The sequence below is a fragment of the Lutra lutra genome, chromosome 2, assembly GCF_902655055.1.
Source record: "Lutra lutra chromosome 2, mLutLut1.2, whole genome shotgun sequence".
NCBI classification, from domain to species: Eukaryota; Metazoa; Chordata; class Mammalia; order Carnivora; family Mustelidae; genus Lutra; species Lutra lutra.
Window position 1 is genome coordinate 73,485,044 of NC_062279.1, and position 21,686 is coordinate 73,506,729.

Consider the following 21,686-nt stretch of genomic DNA (forward strand, 5'->3'; position numbering starts at 1 on the left):
CTTAAACAACACTCTAGTAAACTGGGGAATGGGAATCTAAAATATACGTAGGATTTTTTGTTCTATATACCATGTTCTTTTCAGTATTTGTTATTTTAACATGTTATAGGATGGTTTTAATTAAGGGAGTAGCGATACATAAAACATTAATTTATGTGATATGAATTCAAAGTTGTTTATCAGAGTTAGATGCAAGCCATTATATAGAAAAATAGAAACTAACTTGAATCTTTACTTACTGTAGAACCTTGCTTTCCCTTCTATATAATGAAGTATTATAATTTGATATACATATATATAAAACTATATAACTATACATATATAACTATGTATATAATCATATATGTGTGTGTGTATATGTATATGCATATATATATACATATCTATAACTTGAACAAGAGCTCAAGAATTCAACTGTACATGATCTTCAAATACCATTATTTTATAACTTACAAACAGAAAAACTATTTGAAAAGAGATTTAGATCCTCAGGACTTGATGAGAATAAAACTTGATGTATACAATAATTTCTTCTCTTTGTTCATGATGGAAATTTCATCTTAACATAAGCATCATAACTTCATTAATTTGCCCTAAAGGAAAAACTCAATCCCTGCAATTTATCACAAATGCACATTATTTCTATGATTTTTATTACCTATTTGTACATATACCAAGTATATTCTGCTACATCTTACTTAGTTGTTACCTTTGGGAATTCCTACATGGTTGGTAATTCATGAAGTAATATCTTTGAAAAGAAATAAATCTGTACTGAACAAAAAGGTCCAACAATGTTCAAACTATAGCCAAATTAAAACTATTGTCAAAGACATATTTGTAGATTAGCCCACTTAAGCATTTATGAGTCTATTTATGCTCAGTTTTAAAGTCCAAGAAAATTTTCAGTTAGACTCTTTAAGTTTTCCCTCAACTATAATTGATGCATGTTTTCCAAGTAACTCCAGTTTCCTCAAAGTAATATTTTCAAGGAATTGAAAATATCAATGGGTAATCCTAAGTGGGGGGGGGAGGCAGGGGGAAAATTAATGCATCACATCTTTGAACTATGCTTTTCACCACAGATGCATAAGAATTTATTTGAGAAACACTTCCATAATTTTATTTTAAGTCAGTGGCAATATTTGGGGGTATGATGATGACATAAAACACACACTGAAAATAATCGTTTATATGGCTGACTTCATACAGACATAAACCACTGAAGGGATTTAGCCCCCCAAATTAGGAAGTCACTTACATTGACTCTGACCTCCCATCATGAGAAGTCCAGGTGCTTCTTCTTGAACTTCAAGGGCTCGGGCAGCCCAGGCATTGCCCCAACACTGCTTAGAGCAGTGGTCAGTCTGGAAGTAAAGAAGCACAGTAGTATCCCAGAGTGAGTGTTTTAAACAAGGCCTTCAAGAGGCACTAACACTGCATCCATGTTTGGCCACATGCCATTTGAGACTACAACATTATCCCACCACAGCAAGAAATGGTGATGAAAACCTAGAATGAGCTGTATTTATTCAAAGAATATATCATAAAGGGTTATCAACACATTTTTCCGTATTGCCATGAGAAATTAGCTTTAGTGGAATGAAATTATACCTCCATATTTCAAAAAATTCTGGAACACACAGAAAGTCAATTAATTATAGAATGCATATGAATTATATTGTTGTTTATAAATAACAAAATCATAAGAATATCATAAAATAGGTAAAATTATTTTAAATGAGCTTTCATTACAGAATATATGTTTTGTTTATTCTACCATCTTTGAAATAATTTAATATATATACCATGACTAATCTAATAAATATATATATTCCATTATTACTGAATAAAGTACAATATAATTTAATTACTATATACTGCATTAAACTCAGACCAACTAGAAATGGCACTATACTTTATCCTGGCCAAAGAGAACTCTATGGAACAGCCTGCCCAGTCCAGTGCAGGGATATAGACTCTATTCCAACATCTTCACCCATTCCCCAGTGTTTTACGAAACACAAATGTATGATATCCCTAAGTCTCATCCCCCAAAACAAGACCTGACTAGACATCTATTCCAAGGGTTTTGGAGATGACACAAACTCTAAAAATAACACACTCTGGAGTAGCCAAAAGAAAGTTGTGCAGAAGACTAGAAAAAACACTGGTTTAAGAGGAAACCAAGATTCTGTTTCAGTTCTGAAGGTAAATAGCTCCATGACCTCACCAAGATCTAGATCCATTCTCTTGTAAATGTTGGCAAAAACAACACACACACACACACACACACACACACTCCAGATGATGACTCTGACATTGCTCACAAGGGGTGCTTTTGAAAAGTAGAATTCACAGTAGTGAATTTTGTCCCAATTCACAGAGATTCTAATTTAGTATAATTGGAATATAACAAAACATAAGTATTCTTTAAAAACTTCCTGAAATAAAAATTAAAAATCTAGAATTCAGATGATCCAGAAGCTTCCTCCCAACCACAAAATTTTATGATTCTGTACCATAGCTTATTTTGTCACTCATGGAAACTATGAATTATCACATTATTAAAAAAAGGAACTTCAAATGATAGACAAAGAAAACATTACACAACTACTAAACAATAATAAAGGTAACTTTGATTTTTCTCCTTCAAATGATATACTATTATATGTGTATGCTTATATTTATTATGTATTAATATACATGTATTATATATTATAGCATGTATATATATTATATATTAATATATATACACATTATACACACATAGATACATATTTTTGTGTGTGTATATATATACACACACACATATATATATACACACATACACACACATATATATAGTGGGGTGGATAAAATATAACTATTCAACAGCTCTCTAGCTAATATTTTCATTAGTCTAAAATTACATCTACAATTAACTCACTCAGTATCTTTATTCACTTGCTATGAAAAATTAGCATCTTTACATTGCAATTTTTTAAGTTGATTTTTTAAGTATTTTAGAAAACTAAAATTTTGATGTCTCACTTTTTAAGAATTCTACATTTTTTATTTTTGAGTTGTACTCATCTACAATTCTAACATTTTGGAAATCTAAGAGGAAACTGAAAAGCAGTAATCAACACTAAAACCTAAGAGAGAAAAAAAATCTTTTAAAGGACAACAGTTATGAAATAAACCTAATCTTAACCGAAATCTGCTTTATGGATGACTCATACTTTTGTGCAAACAACTGTAAGAATTACAGTGTGTATGCATTATTGACAGGAAGTGAAGATGTAAATCCTATAAATACTCAGAAGCATAATCCCCTGTGAAAGTAAATATCAGCTATAAATAAAAAGTACAATGAATTAAACAAAGTTTAAATGTGAAATGTTGTAAATACATCAGTCATTCACTAGCATTTTCTGAGGTTACCACTAATAAAAGTTGTTAGAGCTGATATTAGTAAATACCACAATTTGTAGGGTACAATCATTATCCTCATTTTATATTTAAGGAAGAAAGATCAGAGAATTTGAGTAACTTCTGCAGGTTCGCACACTTAGAAATATCACCACTAGAATTTAAATCTAAGCCAACCTTGACTCCAGAGATTCTGACCCTCTAAACGTTCTAGCAGAGTATTCGAATAAAGGAGAGGTCATTTTTAGGTAGTCCTTCATTTTGATTTATACCAGTCAAATATGAGAAGCAAAGCCAACTTTTTTTTTTTCCCCCAGAAAAGGCTTTTGAAGAATCTACATAAAGTTCATGGACCTTTTCTAAAAATGTTAATTTCATTTCCATACTTTCAAAAGAACACACTGATCAAGAAATACCATATGCATTTATTTATATATGAATGAAAAACAGAGTGGAAAGTTGGCGCAGAAATACCACAGAATATATAAGCCCACAGTCATTTCTAGTGTATTGAACACTACAAGAAGCCCAAAAATTGCTTTCACAAAAAATACATGAAGAAAAGAAGAAGAAGAGTCATCAATCCTTCTAAAAGTAGGAGTTTCAATCATCTTGTAGAAGGCCTTTTTTCATCTTTGATAATACTTATGACCTTTATGACATTTATGTGAAGAAGTCTTGGGCATATGCTCAAATTTGAATGTAAAGACAAGCAGAACCAGTTCTTTAAAGATCTTTTGGTTCTAGTTCCTGTTCTGCCAATGACTAACCTTATTCTTCCTGAGCCTCACTTTTCTTCACTTAGAAAAATGAGAGGGTTGAACTATATATATTGGTGAGTTTTCTCCCAAATAATTAAGGAAAATTTCAAACATGCCACAAAGTTGAAAGAATTATTTAATAAATACCCATAAGTCCTCCATCTACATTTTACCATTAACATGTTAGTATCCTTGCTTCATTGTGCTTCCAGCCATCAATCTACCTCAGTTATGGTGTACTTCCAAGTAAATCACAGACATCAGCACATCACTCCCTAAATACTTTAGCATGCTATAATTGAGTCCACTGATCGTTCAGTTTTTCCCATAAAACACAAATATAATAAAATATAAACATTAAGTGCATACTCACTTAGTTTTAATAAATGCATATGCCCAAAGTCCTTTCAGGATAAAAAATATTATATTGGCTTTTGAGTTTGTTTTGTAAGTAACAGAAGCCAAGATGTGACAAAAGTAAAGAGGTTGTATTAGAAATAAGAGTAAAAGTCATCCTCAGTGGTCCCTCTGTCCTCAGAGTTCCAAGACCCCGCCCCTCAAAGGGGAGAAAATCATCCCAGCAGATGCCCTCTGAGACTCCTTCCAGCTCAATATGGCCAAGCCTCTTAGTACAGATGAAAACAGTTAAACCACTCTGACATTCTCTTTCACCATACATGAAACAAGGCCAATTTCTCAACACTTGGAAGTTTCACTGGTAAATTATAATTGGTTTAATTGTTTGTTTATTGTGCTTAAGGCTATCCTGTATTTGCATCTCAGATATTCATCTTTTAAAAGTGATTTTAAATGGCAATTAATATTTTTTCACACCAAGGCCAAGCTCTAGTCATAAACTGAAATGTACCTTCAAACATTCTGGCCAGTTTCCAAATACAGTACTAATTTGGGTTGGTATTTACAGTGACAAGTTGAGTTTTTTCTACATAAGGATTATAATTCCTGTTAAGATCAGTCTATCTCTTTCTCTCTGTTTCTCTCTCTCTCTCCCCCGTCTCATATTTTGACTTTAACATAATGTATATCTTTTGAGTAAACAAATGCCCTACAGGGAGACATGAGATGTTAGTTCTTCTCCTCTCTCTTGTGTAACTTCAGGAAACTCTCCCAGACTTCCTAGGCATCAGTTTCCTAGTTGATCAAATTGAAGGAGGGGTAACTAAATAATCTTCAGCATTAAGAACCTCAATCATGGGGCGCCTGGGTGGCTCAGTGGGTTAAGCCGCTGCCTTCAGCTCAGGTCATGATCTCAGGGTCCTGGGATCGAGTCCCGCATCGGGCTCTTTGCTCAGCAGGGAGCCTGCTTCCCTCTCTCCCTCTCCGCCTGCCTCTTTGTCTACTTGTGATCTCTCTCTGTCAAATAAATAAACAAAATCTTTAAAAAAAAAAAAAAAAGAACCTCAATCATATGAGCAGTTAACACAAAATTCACTTCAAAAGAGTCATCTTCCACACAAAGAAATGGAAAAATGTTCCATGCTCCTGGATTGGAAGAATAAATATTGTGAAAATGTCTATGCTACCTAAAGCAATCTACACATTTAATGCAATTCCTATCAAAGTAACATCCATTTTTTTCAAAGAAATGGAACAAATAATCCTAAAATTTATATGGAACCAGAAAAGACCTCGAATAGCCAAAGGAATATTGAAAAAGAAAGCCAAAGTTGGTGGCATCACAATTCCGGACTTCAAGCTCTATTACAAAGCTGTCATCATCAAGACAGCATGGTACTGGCACAAAAACAGACACATAGATCAATGGAACAGAATAGAGAGCCCAGAAATGGACCCTCAACTCTATGGTCAACTCATCTTCGACAAAGCAGGAAAGAATGTCCAATGGAAAAAAGACAGCCTCTTCAATAAATGGTGTTGGGAAAATTGGACAGCCACATGCAGAAAAATGAAATTGGATCATTTCCTTACACCACACACGAAAATAGACTCAAAATGGATGAAGGATTTCAATGTGAGAAAGGAATGCATCAAAATCCTCGAGGAGAACACAGGCAGCAACCTCTTCGACGTCAGCCGCAGCAACATCTTCCTAGGAACATCACCAAAGGCAAGGGAAGCAAGGGCAAAAATGAACTTTTGGGATTTTATCAAGATCAAAAGCTTTTGCACAGCAAAGGAAACAGTGAACAAAACCAAAAGACAACTGACAGAATGGGAGAAGATATTTGCAAATGACATATCAGATAAAGGGCTACTGTCCAAAATCTATAAAGAACTTAGCAAACTCAACACCCAAAGAACAAATAATCCAATCAAGAAATGGGCAGAGGACATGAACAGACATTTCTGCAAAGAAGACATCCAGATGGCCAACAGACACATGAAAAAGTGCTCCATATCACTCGGCATCAGGGAAATACAAATCAAAACCACCATGAGATATCACCTCACACCAGTCAGAATGGCTAAAATTAACAAGTCAGGAAATGACAGATGCTGGCGAGGATGCGGAGAAAGGGGAACCCTCCTACACTGTTGGTGGGAATGCAAGCTGGTGCAACCACTCTGGAAAACAGCATGGAGGTTCCTCAAAATGTTGAAAATAGAACTACCCTATGACCCTGCAATTGCACTGCTGGGTATTTACCCTAAAGATACAAACGTAGTGATCCGAAGGGGCACGTGCACCCGAATGTTTATAGCAGTAATGTCTACAATAGCCAAACTATGGAAAGAACCTAGATGTCCATCTACAGACGAATGGATAAAGAAGATGTGGTATATATACACAATGGAATACTATGCAGCCATCAAAAGAAATGAAATCTTGCCATTTGCGACGACGTGGATGGAACTAGAGGGTATCATGCTTAGCGAAATAAGTCAATCGGAGAAAGACAACTATCATATGATCTCCCTGATATGAGGGAGAGGAGATGCAACATGGGGGGTTGAGGGGGTAGGAGAAGAGTAAATGAAACAAGATGGGATTGGGAGGGAGACAAACCATAAGTGACTCCTAATCTCACAAAACAAACTGAGGGTTGATGGGGGGAGGGGGTTGGGAGAGGGGGGTGGGGTTATGGATATTGGGGAGGGTATGTGCTATGGTGAGTGCTGTGAAGTGTGTAAACCTGGCGATTCGCAGACCTGTACCCCTGGGGATAAAAATATATGTTTATAAAGCTGTAAAAAAAAAAAAAAGAAAAAGAAAAAAGAAAGGATGAATACCCAAGTTTTGTAGCAACATGGACGGGACTGGAAGAGATTATGCTGAGTGAAATAAGTCAAGCAGAGAGAGTCAATTATCATATGGTTTCACTTATTTGTGGAGCATAACAAATAGCATGGAGGACAAGGGGAGATGGAGAGGAGAAGGGAGTTGAGGGAAATTGGAAGGGGAGGTGAACCATGAGAGACTATGGACTCTGAAAAACGATCTGAGAATTTTGAAGGGGTGGGGGGTGGGAGGTTGGGGGCACCAGGTGGTGGGTATTGTAGAGGGCACAGACTGCATGGAGCACTGGGTGTGGTGCAAAAATAATGAATACTGTTATGCTGAAAAAAATAAAAAAAAATTAAAAATAGAAAAAAAAAGAGTCATCTTCCTGCAGGTAATTACCTGGCAAAGAAAGCTCCAAGCCTGTAGTTGATCAGATCACTCAATCATCTTAAACATCCAGTCCTAACCACAAGATTTCACTATAGAAAGACTTAATCTGTTCTCAGTAGTTATTAGCCCTGTCTGAATAGTTGGTCCTTACTTCTTTTTTTTTTTCCTTTTTTTTTTTTCCACAGACCATCTTCTTTAAAAGAAAATTCCAGCTTGGGCTATTATTATTTGACATGTTTCCTAGAATGTCGTAAAAGGCCGATATTGCCTGCCATATAGTACATCGGTATGAAAGAGGGCCTCCTCTGCGATGAGCTGTTCCTCTTCTCCTCGGTACTCCTAGTTATTTTTATTTTAGCTGGACTGTTAATCATCAACAGTGCCTATGGTAAAGATGATATAAAAAGACAGACTCCAAGGTAAACTCAAGTAAAGCAGAATTAGTAGGCAGGACAAAAAAATTCTTCTAAGAATTGTTTAAACCATGAGCATATTCATTGCTCAGGACTATTGGGAGACTGTTCTCCAAGGGTCTCTTGCGAGCACACTTTGTGAGCAAGAGTACTGATGTCCTTTGTCCTAGACTACCTTTTCAAGGACGCTACACAGAGGACAGCCTATGCAGACAGGGCAGAGGGCCCATTAGTTCGCTGACCAGTATAACAACGTCTCTCTCCAGGTCAAAGTTAGGGCAGCCTCCCTTGCAGTAAGGGACAAAAGAGTTCCCAGATCTCAGGGCCCGGGTTGTGATATGAATCCTCTGCCTTAGCGCCGTCCACCTGGCTCAGTCCTCAGCATCCTAAGGAGCTGGGGTGCAGGAAGAACTCACGCAAACCCAAAGTTCACAGTGTTTGCTGTGCCAGATGCGCTGAATGTCTCTGTCTCTAAAACAGAAGTTTCTGCCAGCATCTGTGAAACTTTAGCAGCCTAACCCGTCAGCCTGTAGGGAGTTTGTAGAACAGTGCAAGAATCTCAGACCTTCCCCAGCTCTTCAAAAAGGCATTGGCATTCCCCCACACTTCTGGCCTGCTCTGTGCCTCTGTCTTAACTGAGGGATCACTCAGTCTCTTTCTCAGGGAACTCTCCACCGGCTTGAACATCAGACCTGCAGAGAGCTTTCCTGAAGCCACAGTGCTTGATGAGTTTGAATAGCAGTACAAATGGCACTTCACAGAATATATATATATATATATATATATATATATATATATATGTAGAGAGAGAGAGAGAGAGAGAGAGAGGGAGAGAGAAGATAATCTAGTACAAATCATGTGAGTAAATTCAGGACTCCTCCAAATCTGCATAAGTATAACATCTTTAGTAAAGCCTGCTGTCCTCTGGAGTAAGAATGGAAAAAAAAAAAAAAAAAAAAAAAGAAAAGGAAAAAGCTCACGTTTCACAAATGGTAAAAAATAAAAACTAGATACAAAATACCATCAAATGAAGGTAATGAATATTAGGGGAAAAAAATTCCTGAAAAGAATTTAAACATCATTTCTTACCCATGCTCTAAATAACTAAAGAAGGTGAAGAATGAGAGGATTATGGAGATTTACCACACCGACTTCTTACAGTTTTGGAACTTCCCGCAGTGTATGCTGTAAATAATTATAGACTAAAATATAAGTGTTTTACATCGTACCTCAGTTCAAATGGCTACTATGAGACAGCTGTTATTTTGCACAACTGCAAATTAAGGGTAAGATGCAGGAGGGAAGTCTCAGTAACACGGGATTCTGTTTTGGAACACAGTACTAACATATTTTCAGCTAGACTTTGATACCTCAGCAGGATTAGCTTTGCCCTGAATTTCTCAGGTGAATAAATTATATATCATTTTATTTGCTTTAAGCAGTTCTCTGTAATTAAGCCATAGTTCCAAAAGTTATCCGCATGTGCTGTCTTAGGAAAATAACATGAGGTACCGAACAGGAACACTCAGCTCTGTAAAGGCTCTTTTCACACAATAAAAATAGACAATAGTCAGCAAGGTGAGAACATAAACTATGTTCTGTTTGTCTCCAGCACTTAATAACATTCTTAACAGTGAGGAGATATTTATTAAATAGTCACTCATAAAATTAACATAAATAACTTTATTTTCATTGAGTATTTTAATCATAAGAAACTCATCATGTACCAAAGGGAATAAAAAAAATTCAGTGATCTGGACTTATTATTCAAATAAAAAAATATTCATTGGAAACTGGCTGAAATGTCTTATTTCAAAAACTGGAATAAACATAACTACTTCACAGTTTATGTGGTATGAAGATGATTTTCTAAAAATATTTCTTTGTAAACCCCAATGCACAAAGTGGTTTATATGTGATGAAAGAAAACAATAAAAAAAATTCACCCCCCCCCAATTTTTCTTTTCATTATATAGGGAAATGAGCACCTCTATGGGGATTATAATTCTAAATCTAAATCTATGATGTGCTTACACAACACGAAGAGCAAACAGACACATGCTTCTAGAGATTAGAATGTCTTCTCAAAATAATTCTCAATAATAAAGTTTCTAATCAAGGTGCCATGACAGAATGATATCGCATTCTCTAACTTCCCACCGCATATAAAGATCCCGGACCATTGAACTGGGAGAAAATCGACATAGAAACTTGCTTCCAGCAAAGGTATTACATGGACAGAAATGCCTGGTCTGGCAGTGCATGAAAGCAACGTGTTTCAGTATAAATTTCCGGTTTCAATTCAAGCAACTGATTCTGTACTTCCGATATACTTCAGAATCTGTCATTTTAAAAATGTCTCCAGGCGATTCTGATATTTTGACAGGTTTGGGAGCTGTTCACATGGGTCACAGAAACTGAGTAGGAAACCAGAACGGTGGACAACCTAAATCAAGTTCTAGAATGAGCATTAGGAGGTAGCAAAGGAGGCGGCTGAACTGGGGAGTGGGGGTGGGGAGCCGTGGGATTCATGTCTGACAAGAGAGAAATGGGTATCAGAGACTCAAGCCGGAGATCTCAATAAGATAGTGTGTTACAACCAGGAAGACAGTCAAGGAAACTGGATGTATGTGTTGCTAGACTGTTAAAGAATGTAACAGTTTTGTCAATAAAAAAGTCTAATGCCTCATTGTCAGGATTCGGAAATATTATCATATTTAAGAAGATCTTCAGTTCTAATTTTTCTGTAGAAAATTCAACATTCAACAGACCCATTAGTGATAAGATTTGTGTTTCAGAAACATTAAAATCTGAACAACGCATTTTAGGATTAAAGAATATGAGGGTAGTTTTTTGGTTTTTTTTTTTAAGATTTTATTTATTTATTTGACAGACAGAGATCACAAGCAGGCAGAGCAGCAAGGGGGGGGGGGTTGGGGGAGGGGGGAAGCAGGTTCCACACTGAGCAGAGAGCCCGAGGCGGGGCTCGATCCCAGGACCCTGAGATCATGCCCTGAGCTGAAGGCAGAGGCTTAACCCACTGAGCCACCCAGGCACCCCAGATGAGGGTAGTTTTTTAAGCATGTGAGGCACAGGAAGGAAAAGTGAACCCTTAGTTTAATTAACTTGAAAAGAAATAAGGAGGTGGGAGTACAGAAATGAGGCACTTGATCAAGTAAACTCTGGTTTTCCCACTTTGTAAATGGAAATAAATCAACGTTACCCCACATCAAGGAAGGTATACCCCCCAAGAAAGACTGAGTGTTTGAGATTTCAGGCTCAGAACTCAGGTTTGGGTTTCATCACTTAGCAGCTGTGTGATCACAGCATGTCAGTTAATCTTGAGAAGCTCCAATGACCTCATATGTAAAACTGAATGACAAATGGGTGATAACAACAGTAACTGTTTCAAGTGGTTATTATGGTTATGTGAAATAGTGTATTATTTTACTAAATTACTTAGATCCACATTATAAGTTCATTATTACAATGTACCAGGCACTTCAGCTACCTGATTTTCTTGGACATATTAGTCCGAAGATTCCCTTTTATATAGTAATAAGGAAAAGGGCCCACATCCTGAAACGTGTGGCTTTCCATGGAATGGCAGGATGCTACAGTTGGAACTGCTTTTAGTGACTCTACTCAAACTCCCTAATTTTACGGAACTATAGACTTGGATACCAAATGGATATGAACTACGTCTTTCTGTTGATGTCTAGAAATTGCTGAATTGAACTTTTTCTTATAGTTTTTCCTCATTTTTGTCTTTTTCATGAAACTAAAAAAAAGTAACACATGTTCATTCTAAACAAACCGGACAATACTGAAGAGGAAAGTAAAAGTCTCCCATAGTTGTTCCTCCAAGTCCAACCTGCCCCCCAGAAGTTAATTATATATATGTCCCCCCCAGGCCTCTTTAATGTGTTTACAAATCCTTTTCTACATGAAAGCTGTGCTCTCAGCAATACAGCAAGCTTGAGAAACTGGTTTCAAGGCTTTCAGAAAGTTAAGCAGCCAGGACTGGTATCCAAATTTCTTGATTCTCAGTCCAGTCATTTCTTCAGCACCTCGTGATTCCTCATGTCCTCGAAGGCTGTGTCACTGTGTTCAAACGTTCTTCTGTTATCTTCCTTAACATCAATTACTTTACTTTATTCTGATCTCTAATGTGTTTCTTCTTATAAAATACACTTTTAGAAATTTATCAAGATCTTTGACAGCAGGGAATATAGCAGGTATTGACAATTCACTTGATGTTAGTAACCGGAAAAAGTCTACTATGAATTGTAAAACCAGAAGCAACTCATTCACCTTCTCTGGTCCCAGTTTCCTCATGTCAAAAATAAGGATAATGACTCCCTATTACTTACTTCTCACTCTGTTATTGTGACAGCCATAAACATTCCTTCATCCAATAAATAAAAATGTTTAATCACTACACTGTTTTATGATGGACTTTCTTGAACTACTCTATGCCTAACATACCATTATACCTATAGCATGGTCTAGGAAAAAAAAAAAAAATCTCTCCAAGGTGCTTTCAAGTTACGTTTCAACATGCCTTTACAGCTTTCCCATATTCGGCAGCCTCATTTCATCTTATTCTAAAGCAACCACATCAATGTCAAGCGCCTTATTGTTTCCTCCTCATCTTCAAGATTTCAGAATGCTGGAGTGCCTCTGAACCAAGTTCTGAGACCTCTTCTCTTCTTTATCTGCAATCATTCCCCTAATGATTCAGCACACAGTCTCCCCTCTATAAATACCTCCTCCATTCTGATCACTTCTAACTTCATCTCTCCAGTCCAGATTCTACTCTGAGCTCTAAACTCATGTGTTCGGCTGCCTATTTGACATCACCACTTGGATGGCTCATTGATATCTCAACTCCACACATCTAAAACTCAACTCTGACCTGCTCATATCTGGGTTCCCCATAATTTTATTTTTAAATTTCTAAAAATAAATTTAAACTGAAATTGAAATTCTTAAATCCAAGTTTTAAATTTTGGATTCATTCTTGACTCTTTCTCTCAGGACCCCACATTATGTTCATCAACATATACAGTTGGCTCTGTCTTCAGAATGTATCCGGAATCAAAACACTTCCCTTCAACCTCATTACCCATACCCTGGTCTGTGCCATAATCTTGTTTTGCCTGGATTATTACAATCATCCACTCATTTTCTCTTGCCTTGCTCCCACCTCAAATCTATTCTCAGGCATCTAAGGATCTCCAGAGTCTGAACACCTCCCTGTCTCTCACCTATTTTCCAACTTCTTTTTCCTGAGTTCGAGGAAGAATGAGTCTAGCTTAGTGCTTTCCATTCTCCTCTTTAAAGGGTGGTACAATAGAAAACTTAAGACGATTCTGAGTTTGAAGACCCTTAAGAGCAACACCACCACTTATCATTTGTGTACACCGAAGACATTTAACCTCTTATCTTAAATTAATTTTCAAATGAGAAAAACAATGTTACTTGTTCTATTAGGTTGTTACAAAATCAGATTAGATTTTTGAAAGTGTTTGAAAAAAAACAAGTGCTATAGGAATATTCAGTATTCATTATAATCTAATCTTTCCTATCTACTCAAAATCTAGTCCACATCTTTTTGTAAAGCATTCCAAGGTGAACTGGTAAAAGAATGTCTTTTCCTTTTTAAGTCCTACAGCACTGTTTGTTTCAAATATTTACTATAGTTCATATCAATTTATAGCATTGTCCTAAACAGGTAATTCAATAATGCAATACTGTCTAATGTATCATAAGTGTATAAAGTGTCCTATGTGAAACTGACCTTACTCTGCATTTTTTAATACCATCATCTGTATATTTATTCTATTACTCCTAACCAGATTATAATCTCTTTTTAGGACAAGACGCCCTTTTTGAGATACTCTTTAATTTCTCACATATTCCACAGGTGCCTAGTAAAAGAAATTGTACACATTTTTAATAGCTAATATGGCCATTTGGGTGCAATGAATAGGTATTACTTTAACATCTCATAATGAACAAAATTCATGCTTCCTATCTTGAAAGAAATACCTACTATCACCCTAAAAGAGAAAGAACATTACAGCTTGAGTCCAAAAATAAAAACGGTTATGGCATGGTGGTCTTTTAATAAAAGCGCTACCATGACATACTCTTAAATATCAGTTCATGCTAAGCTCTGGTCATAACTACAGTCTCCATAAGGAGAAACAGTTACCAAGTTGCATGTTTATAATTTTTAAACTTTTTTAGACCACTATGTCAAAAATCCAAACTCAAATAATTTCAAGAAAAATAAGCAAGCTGTCAGAATCTCTTGAGCCTGTTTTATTTCACATGTTTTAGTTACGAACAATTAGCAAAATAAATGCTTACTGATTTCTCTATTACAATGATGCAGAAAATATAAAACAGGTTTAGGGAAAACTCAAAGTTAAGGAACTAAAATTTTTGGAAATGATTTTGATTTCTCATTGGAACAGTTCCATGGATATAACATTGAACCAAACAGAAAGAAAAAAGAAAAACAGAGAAATGGAGAAGTTGACAAAAGGAGTCTACTATCCTACAGAATTACTATCCTGATTGCGTATACAGGTCTAATTCAAAGAAGTAATTCACTAAGGGCGAATAAAACTAAATTTTTTTTTTAAAAACTTGCTTAGTCCTATAATTATTCTTTCGTGGATAAGTCTAAAGAAACTATAATAATTAATCTAAAGCTAATTAAATGTATCTTCTTTCTTGTAATTTAAATAATTCTCTGCTTTTCACCTAAACTGGTTGGCTGTCCACCATAAATTAACCATATATTCCATGTACTGGATTTTTTTTTTCTTAATTCTGTATTTCCTTTATTTCTTCAATTGGAGCAGCAGTATGAGACAGCTGTTAAAAGCCCAGAGTTTGGAATGAAGCCACCTTTGTTTGAATCCTGGACCTACCACTTATTAACTTTGTGACTTGGGACAAAATGCTCTGTGCCTCAGTTTCCTCAGTTAAATAGGTACTGTAATATCTACTCCATATAGTTTTTATGAGTTTTAAAATTAATATTTGTACTTAATATATTTTTTAAAACTTGGTACCTAGGGGGTATCTGGGTGAATCAGTCAGTGAAGCATCTGACTCTTGATTTCACCTCAGGTCGTGATCTGAGGGTTGTAAGATGGAGTCCTGTGTGGGGCTCTCCACTGGGTGTCGAACCTGTTTAAGATTCTCTTTTTCCCTCCCCTTTAGCCCCTCCCCCCACCACACACACACATGCATTTTCTCTTCTCTCTAAAACAAAAACAAAAACAAACAAAAACCCGTAGTACATAGTAAGTGCTCTGTTTGCTAGGGGCCAAAGAACATTTTCTTAAAGGGCCAAAAAGTAAACAATTTAGGCTTGCAAAAGGTCCATGCTACCACTAGCGACTGCACTATTCAACTCTGCTATTATAGCACAAAAGCACCCATAGACAATATGGTAAAGAAGGGACATGGATGTGTTTCAATAAAACTTTTTTTTTTTAAATAAAACTTCTATTAGAAAAATAAGTCAGGGCGCCTGGGTGTCTCAGTGGGTTAAGGCCTCTGCCTTCGGCTCAGGTCATGATCCCAGGGTTCTGGGATCGAGCTCCGCTGTCTGTCAAATAAATAAATAAAATCTTAAAAAAAAAAAAAAAGAAAGAAAAATAAGTCAGCAGTTACTGACTCCTGAACTATAAAGTATAGAAAATTGCTCTATCTTGAAATGAACTGGGGCATTATTACTCTGAAAAGAGAAGCAGTCATTTCTAGGATATAAGGAGTGTATCTGCCCCACTGGACATTTGTGGGGTCTCTCATTGGTGAGCAACTAGAGTGAGTCTGATAAGCCACTGATGATGCTTTTAGAAAACAGGTTAAAATCATAACATTGGTTTTAACATATTCGGATACTCTTTTCATTCTGGCCCCTAACCCTAAACATTTCCAATATTCACTGCTCTTAATTATTATAGGATCTCTTCAAGTTGTATTTGATGCTAATTTTAACCAAATTGCACCACTACAAAAGTAGGTGTGTGTATGCGTGTGTGCATGTGTGTGCACATGTGTAAGTTCAAGGAGGGAGGAGTATGAGCAGAGTAGGTCAGCAAACAGGAAGACAATAGGGAGAGGAACATAACAAGGTAAATATGGCCCAGGAGATAAGAACTAAAGGGCAGTATGGAAAGTCACAATAAATAGGGAGAATGTAGAACACCAAATGCTTTGTGAAATGAGACACATTAAGACAGGACAGAAGGAAAGTTTTAAACAACAAAGGAGAGTTAAACAATGAAAGAAAAGGTTTTGTTTACCAACATAGTGATCATCCCCCACGTTCTTCATTCCGTTGCGTAGATTCAGATTGTCCTCTGTTGCTCTTTGCCCACTACTTGAAGGACTTCTTTTGACATTTCTTATAGGATAAGTTGGAGAGTTACAAATTCTTTCAGCTTTTGTATGTCTGAAAAAGTACTTCACCTTCATTTCTGAAAGGTACCTTCACTGAATAAAGGCTTCTAAATTGAAGTTTTCTTCAATACTTTGAAGACGTTGCTCCACTGTCCAGTTTGCCTGGCTTACAATGACAAACCAGATGTCATTCTCATCTTTGCTCCTCCATATACAAATCCTTTACATGTTCCTCTGTGGTGTGCTCTTTTCTCTGCTTTCTCTAATATTTTCTCTTCATCACTGGATTTAAAAATTATGATTATGCTGTGACATCTGCAGTTTCTACACGATTCTTCTAGTTAGGGTTTATGGACATTATTGCATCAATAGATTGTTTTCATCAGATTTAGAGATTTCCAGTCATTATTTATTCCAATAGTTTTCTAGGCTGTGTTCCACCATCACATCTCTTCTCCTTCAAGAATTCCAATTACTTGTGCAGCACCTGCGTGACTCAGTTACAGTGAATGACTTGGTTTAGGCTCAAGGTCATGATCTCAGCGTCATGGGATCAAGCCCCACATCAGGTTCTGTGCTTAGCACAGAGTCAACGTGGGACTCTCTCTCCCTCTTCCCCTCCCTGCTGTGCGCGCACATATGCATGCACGCACGCTCGCTCGCTCTCAAATAAATAAATAAATAAATTTTAAAAATTCCAGTTACTTGCATATTAAGTCATTTGCCTTTGCCACAGCTCACTAACACTCCACTCAGAACTTTAAAGTCTTTTTTTCTCTTTGTGTTCCATTTTGCGTAGTTTCTTTTACAGTGTTCGTGTTTACTAATCTTTTCTTCTGCAATGTATCATTTGCTGATAATACCATCCAGTGTATTTTTAATCTCAGTCACTAGATATTTCTTCTCTATAAATTAGATTTGGGTCTTTTTATAAACTTCTTATCTCCACATAACATGTTAAAAATTTTTTCTAGCTTCTTAAACATATGAAATGCCATTGTAATTACTTTAATATCTTTCTCTACTAGTCCTATCATCTGTATCATTTCTGAGATGCTTTTATTTTATTGATTTTTCTCCTCATTGTAAATCATATTTTTGTGGTTCTTTGCAAGCCCTCTTGGGTTTTGAGCTACTTTTTATTATAAAGACAGTACAACATTATATAAAGTTCAGGGAAATTGAAAACACAAAATGATTCATAACCTGCCATCTTAGCACTGTTCATTTTCACATTTTCTCATCTACACTTTGTCCACATGCATCTATATTTTACATACTTTACATCAGAGAGCTATCATTATTGCCCACAAGTATTCAGATATAAAAAGGGGGGGTATATGTATATCTTGCATTCTTTGGAAAAACTCTGAAGTTCTTACTGGTTTTTATCCACATGCATATCTCATTTTTATGGTTGTAAAATCAAAGTTTATAGTCAAATTAATATTTCTATGTTGTCATTTTATATCATAATGATCTTTAATATCCCCATATAGTCTTTGTCATAATTTTTTCTCTTAAATATTTTAAAGATTAAAAATTATGAGATAATTTATGCTTATTTTACAAGTGAAATAATTAAATTATAGTAAAGAAAAATTATTGGCAAATATTGCAGGTCCTGTTCCAGACCACCTCAATAAAGCAAACATTGCAATAAAATGAGTCAAATGAATGTTTTAGTTTCCCAGTGCATATAAAAATTAGGTTAAAGCTATACTACAGGGTGCCTGGGTGGCTCAGTTGGTTAAGGCACTGCCTCTGGCTCAGGTCATGATCCCGGAGTCACAGGATCAAGTCTCCCATCAGGCTCCCAGCTCTGCAGGGAGTCTGCTTCTCCCCTGACCTTCTCCCCTCTCACACTCTCTCTCACTTTCTCTCTCTCAACTAAATAAATAAAATCTTAAAAAAAAAAAAAGCTACACTACAAAGTGTATAATAGCATTATGTCAAAAAAGAAAACCAATGTATATACCTTAATTTAAAAATGTCTTATGACTAAAAAATGCTAATCATCATCTGAGCCTTCCAGCAAATCATAATCACTGATCACAGATCATTATAACAAAAATAATAAGAAAATTTTTATAATATTGTGAGAATTACCAAAATGTGTTGCAGAGACATGAAATAAGCATATGCTATTGGAAAAATGGCATTAACAGACAGACTTGCTCAATACAGAGTTGCCACAAACCTCTAATTTCTAAAAAGACACAATATTTACAAAGTTCAATAAAGTAAAATATAATAAAGTCAGGTATGCTTACATATGGTCTCCATACCCTACTTCAGTTCCATTTCCTGAGCTAACAAATACTATCACTCTGGTGTGTACCTTCCTTATCTTTTTCTATTTCTTTATCTTTCATATGTAAATAATATATAGACAAATACATAATTTTTGTGCATTTTTGGAACTCACTTTTTCTTCATTTATTATACCATGAATATCTCTCTAGGTCAAGAGATACATGCTAAACTAATTCTTTCAAGAGCTTCATTTTATTCTCTACTAACCATGTAACATTAACGATAGACATTCCCATTGCTTCCAAGTTTTCTCTTCGTTTGGTGGAGTGGGGGGCTTTTTTGTTTTTGTTTTGCCTCTTAAAGCAATGCTGCAATACTGATTGCATGCCAGATAATAATACTGATTGAATTTTAACTTGTTGGTTGCTGGATATTTTTATATTCCCATAAATATTCATGAGTTTTGTTCTGGGAAAGTGAAGTTACTTGGATATTTTCTGGTCTTTTTTTCAAGCTTCATTAGAAAGGACCAGAGCAGTTTTTAGTCTAGAGCTTAGTTTTTCCCAAGACTCTGGAAAAACACTTCTCAGGATATCTACCTGATATCCAGTAAATTATGGAGTTTATCCTTTCTGCTAAGTGAGAAGAGAACACTATTACCAGCTCTTTGTGAGTTCCAAGGATTTTTCTGTCTTATCTTTTTAGGGTAGTTATTTCCCGAGCTTTGGGTAGTCTTCTTACATGAAGACACTAATCAGTGGTCAGCTAACTATGTGGTTAGATTAGAACAAGGGGATTCTCTGCAGACCTCCAGAGCTTTTTCTCTGTGCCTCAATCTCCCCTCTGGTATTTTGCCTTGTAAATTCTAGCTGTCTTGAATTCTAGACTCCCAGCTCCATATCTTCAATAAAGGGAAACTTCTGGTCTCTGCCTGGATTCTCCTCAGTAAGCTGATGTAGTCATAAGGCTCACCTTTTACTTCCTATCTCCCCAAAATCACTGTCCTTTGTTGCTTGATGCTCAACATCTTAGAACTATTATTCCTTATACTTTGTCCAGTTTTTTAGTTGCTTCAGACACAATGATAATCTTCACATAGTTTGAATTTAATAAGATTTTATCAGTCCTATTTCAAGAAATATGGTTATTCAATTTGGATCAAATTTTCTTTAAGTAGTGAAAACCTATATAGAAAACCTTACTTAAAAAGCAGTTTAGGGGCACCTGGATGGCTCAGTGGGTTAAAGCCTCTGCCTTCTGCTCAGATCATGATCTCAAGGTCCTGGGATCAAGCCCCGCATCAGGCTCTCTGCTCAGCAGGGAGCCTGCTTCCCCTCTCTCTCTGCCTGCCTCTCTGCTTATTTGTAATCTCTATCTGTGAAATAAATAAATAAAAATTTTTTTTTAAATTTAAAAATTTTAAAAAGCAGTTTAAAAATTATGATCATTATAAGCAAGTTTATAGGACTATCAAGTGATACTCTCATTCAAAAGCCCAGTACAAACCTACCTACTAACTGATGACTCAAAAGGACAAGCACAATTTGGAATTGTGACAAGGACTGAAGTTCACAGAAATAGCTACCAATCTTGAAGACAAACTCTTCTAAAGTAAGATCAGAAAAACTTCTTTAGGGAAAATAATTTCTATAACCACAACCCAGATCAAAGCTAAGCAAGAAAAACTGGGCATAACACAGAGGCACCCATAAAAAGAATGCAAAAGTTTAAGGGTAAGAGGTATCCAGACTAGGAGCTACCCAAGAGCAAAGTGAAGTAGGATAGGATTATCCTCAGAGTTCCATTCTCCACCTTCTTATTTTCTGTTCCTGGTACATTTATAAAACTGACCTAATCTTCCATGTTAGTGATTTTCATGTTAATGACTTGATCCTTACTCAGCAAAGGGTATCTGTACTTTAAAAGAGGCATAGAGAGAGTGCTTATTTGAAAAAAATCATTAATCCATGTTTTCAGGAAACCATACTGAATCAGTAAATGACATATTCACTAACTCACCTACATTTATACATAATAAAATCACCACCTCCAACTCTACCTATTTGCAAAATCTATTTCAAATAGGTTAAGCATGGTAACTGGGATTGGTTAGGACTTCAAAACAGCATTGCAGTGCCTGTAATATGAGGAGTTTCAGGCTATAATTACTAAGAGTACCTTCAGAGGTATATTTTTACAAATTAGAGAATAATATTTTCTTTTAAAATATTCTTTGAAATGAAATGTCATTTTGAAAGAGTTGTTAATTGAGGTTAAAGTCATATTAGTAAAAGTTTTAAAAACCATGTGAGAAGAGGTTAAAGAAATTCTGCTTATTTTAAATTAAAACAAGAAAAACCTTATTAATTTGAAAAATTAAAAAGATTAAATAATGGTGGGTTGCTTCTCTATGTTTTCAAAATCAATAAAACAGAAAGCATTAAATATCAAAATATGCTAAAACACATTCCTGATCTACATTATAGTAAATTAGTGAAAAGCATAATACTAGCTTTTTCTTTTTTTTTAAAGATTTTATTTATTTGACAGACAGAGATCACAAGTAGGCAGAGAGGCAGGCAGAGAGAGAGGAGGAAGCAGGCTCCCCGCTGAGCAGAGAGCCCGATGTGGGGCTCGATCCCAGGACCCTGGGATCATGACCTGAGCCGAAGGCAGAGGCTTTAACCCACTGAGCCACTCAGGTGCCCCAATACTAGCTTTTTCTAACAAAGTTAAAAAGTAATCGTATTTGCTTTAGGCAGCAAGTCATGGAGGTAAACTGCATACTGCTTGCTTCAAGCAGTGTCTTTCCCTTGC

The 21,686-nt window shown here is 35.9% G+C and overlaps 1 protein-coding gene across 4 annotated transcripts in view; it reads right to left on the reverse strand.

Moving 5' to 3' along the window:
- Window positions 1-21,686, reverse strand: part of TLL1 (tolloid like 1) — a 236,586-nt gene that overhangs the window by 198,738 nt on the left and 16,162 nt on the right. Inside the window, exon 2 of one of the 4 annotated variants that reach the window (XM_047717731.1) lies at window positions 1,262-1,367. The exons of the other annotated variants lie outside the window; for them this stretch is intronic. Within the exon in view, the coding sequence (XP_047573687.1) occupies window positions 1,262-1,283 (22 nt within the window). The 5' untranslated portion in view covers window positions 1,284-1,367. The remainder of the gene's footprint in view (window positions 1-1,261; window positions 1,368-21,686) is intronic. 4 annotated transcript variants of the gene reach the window in all.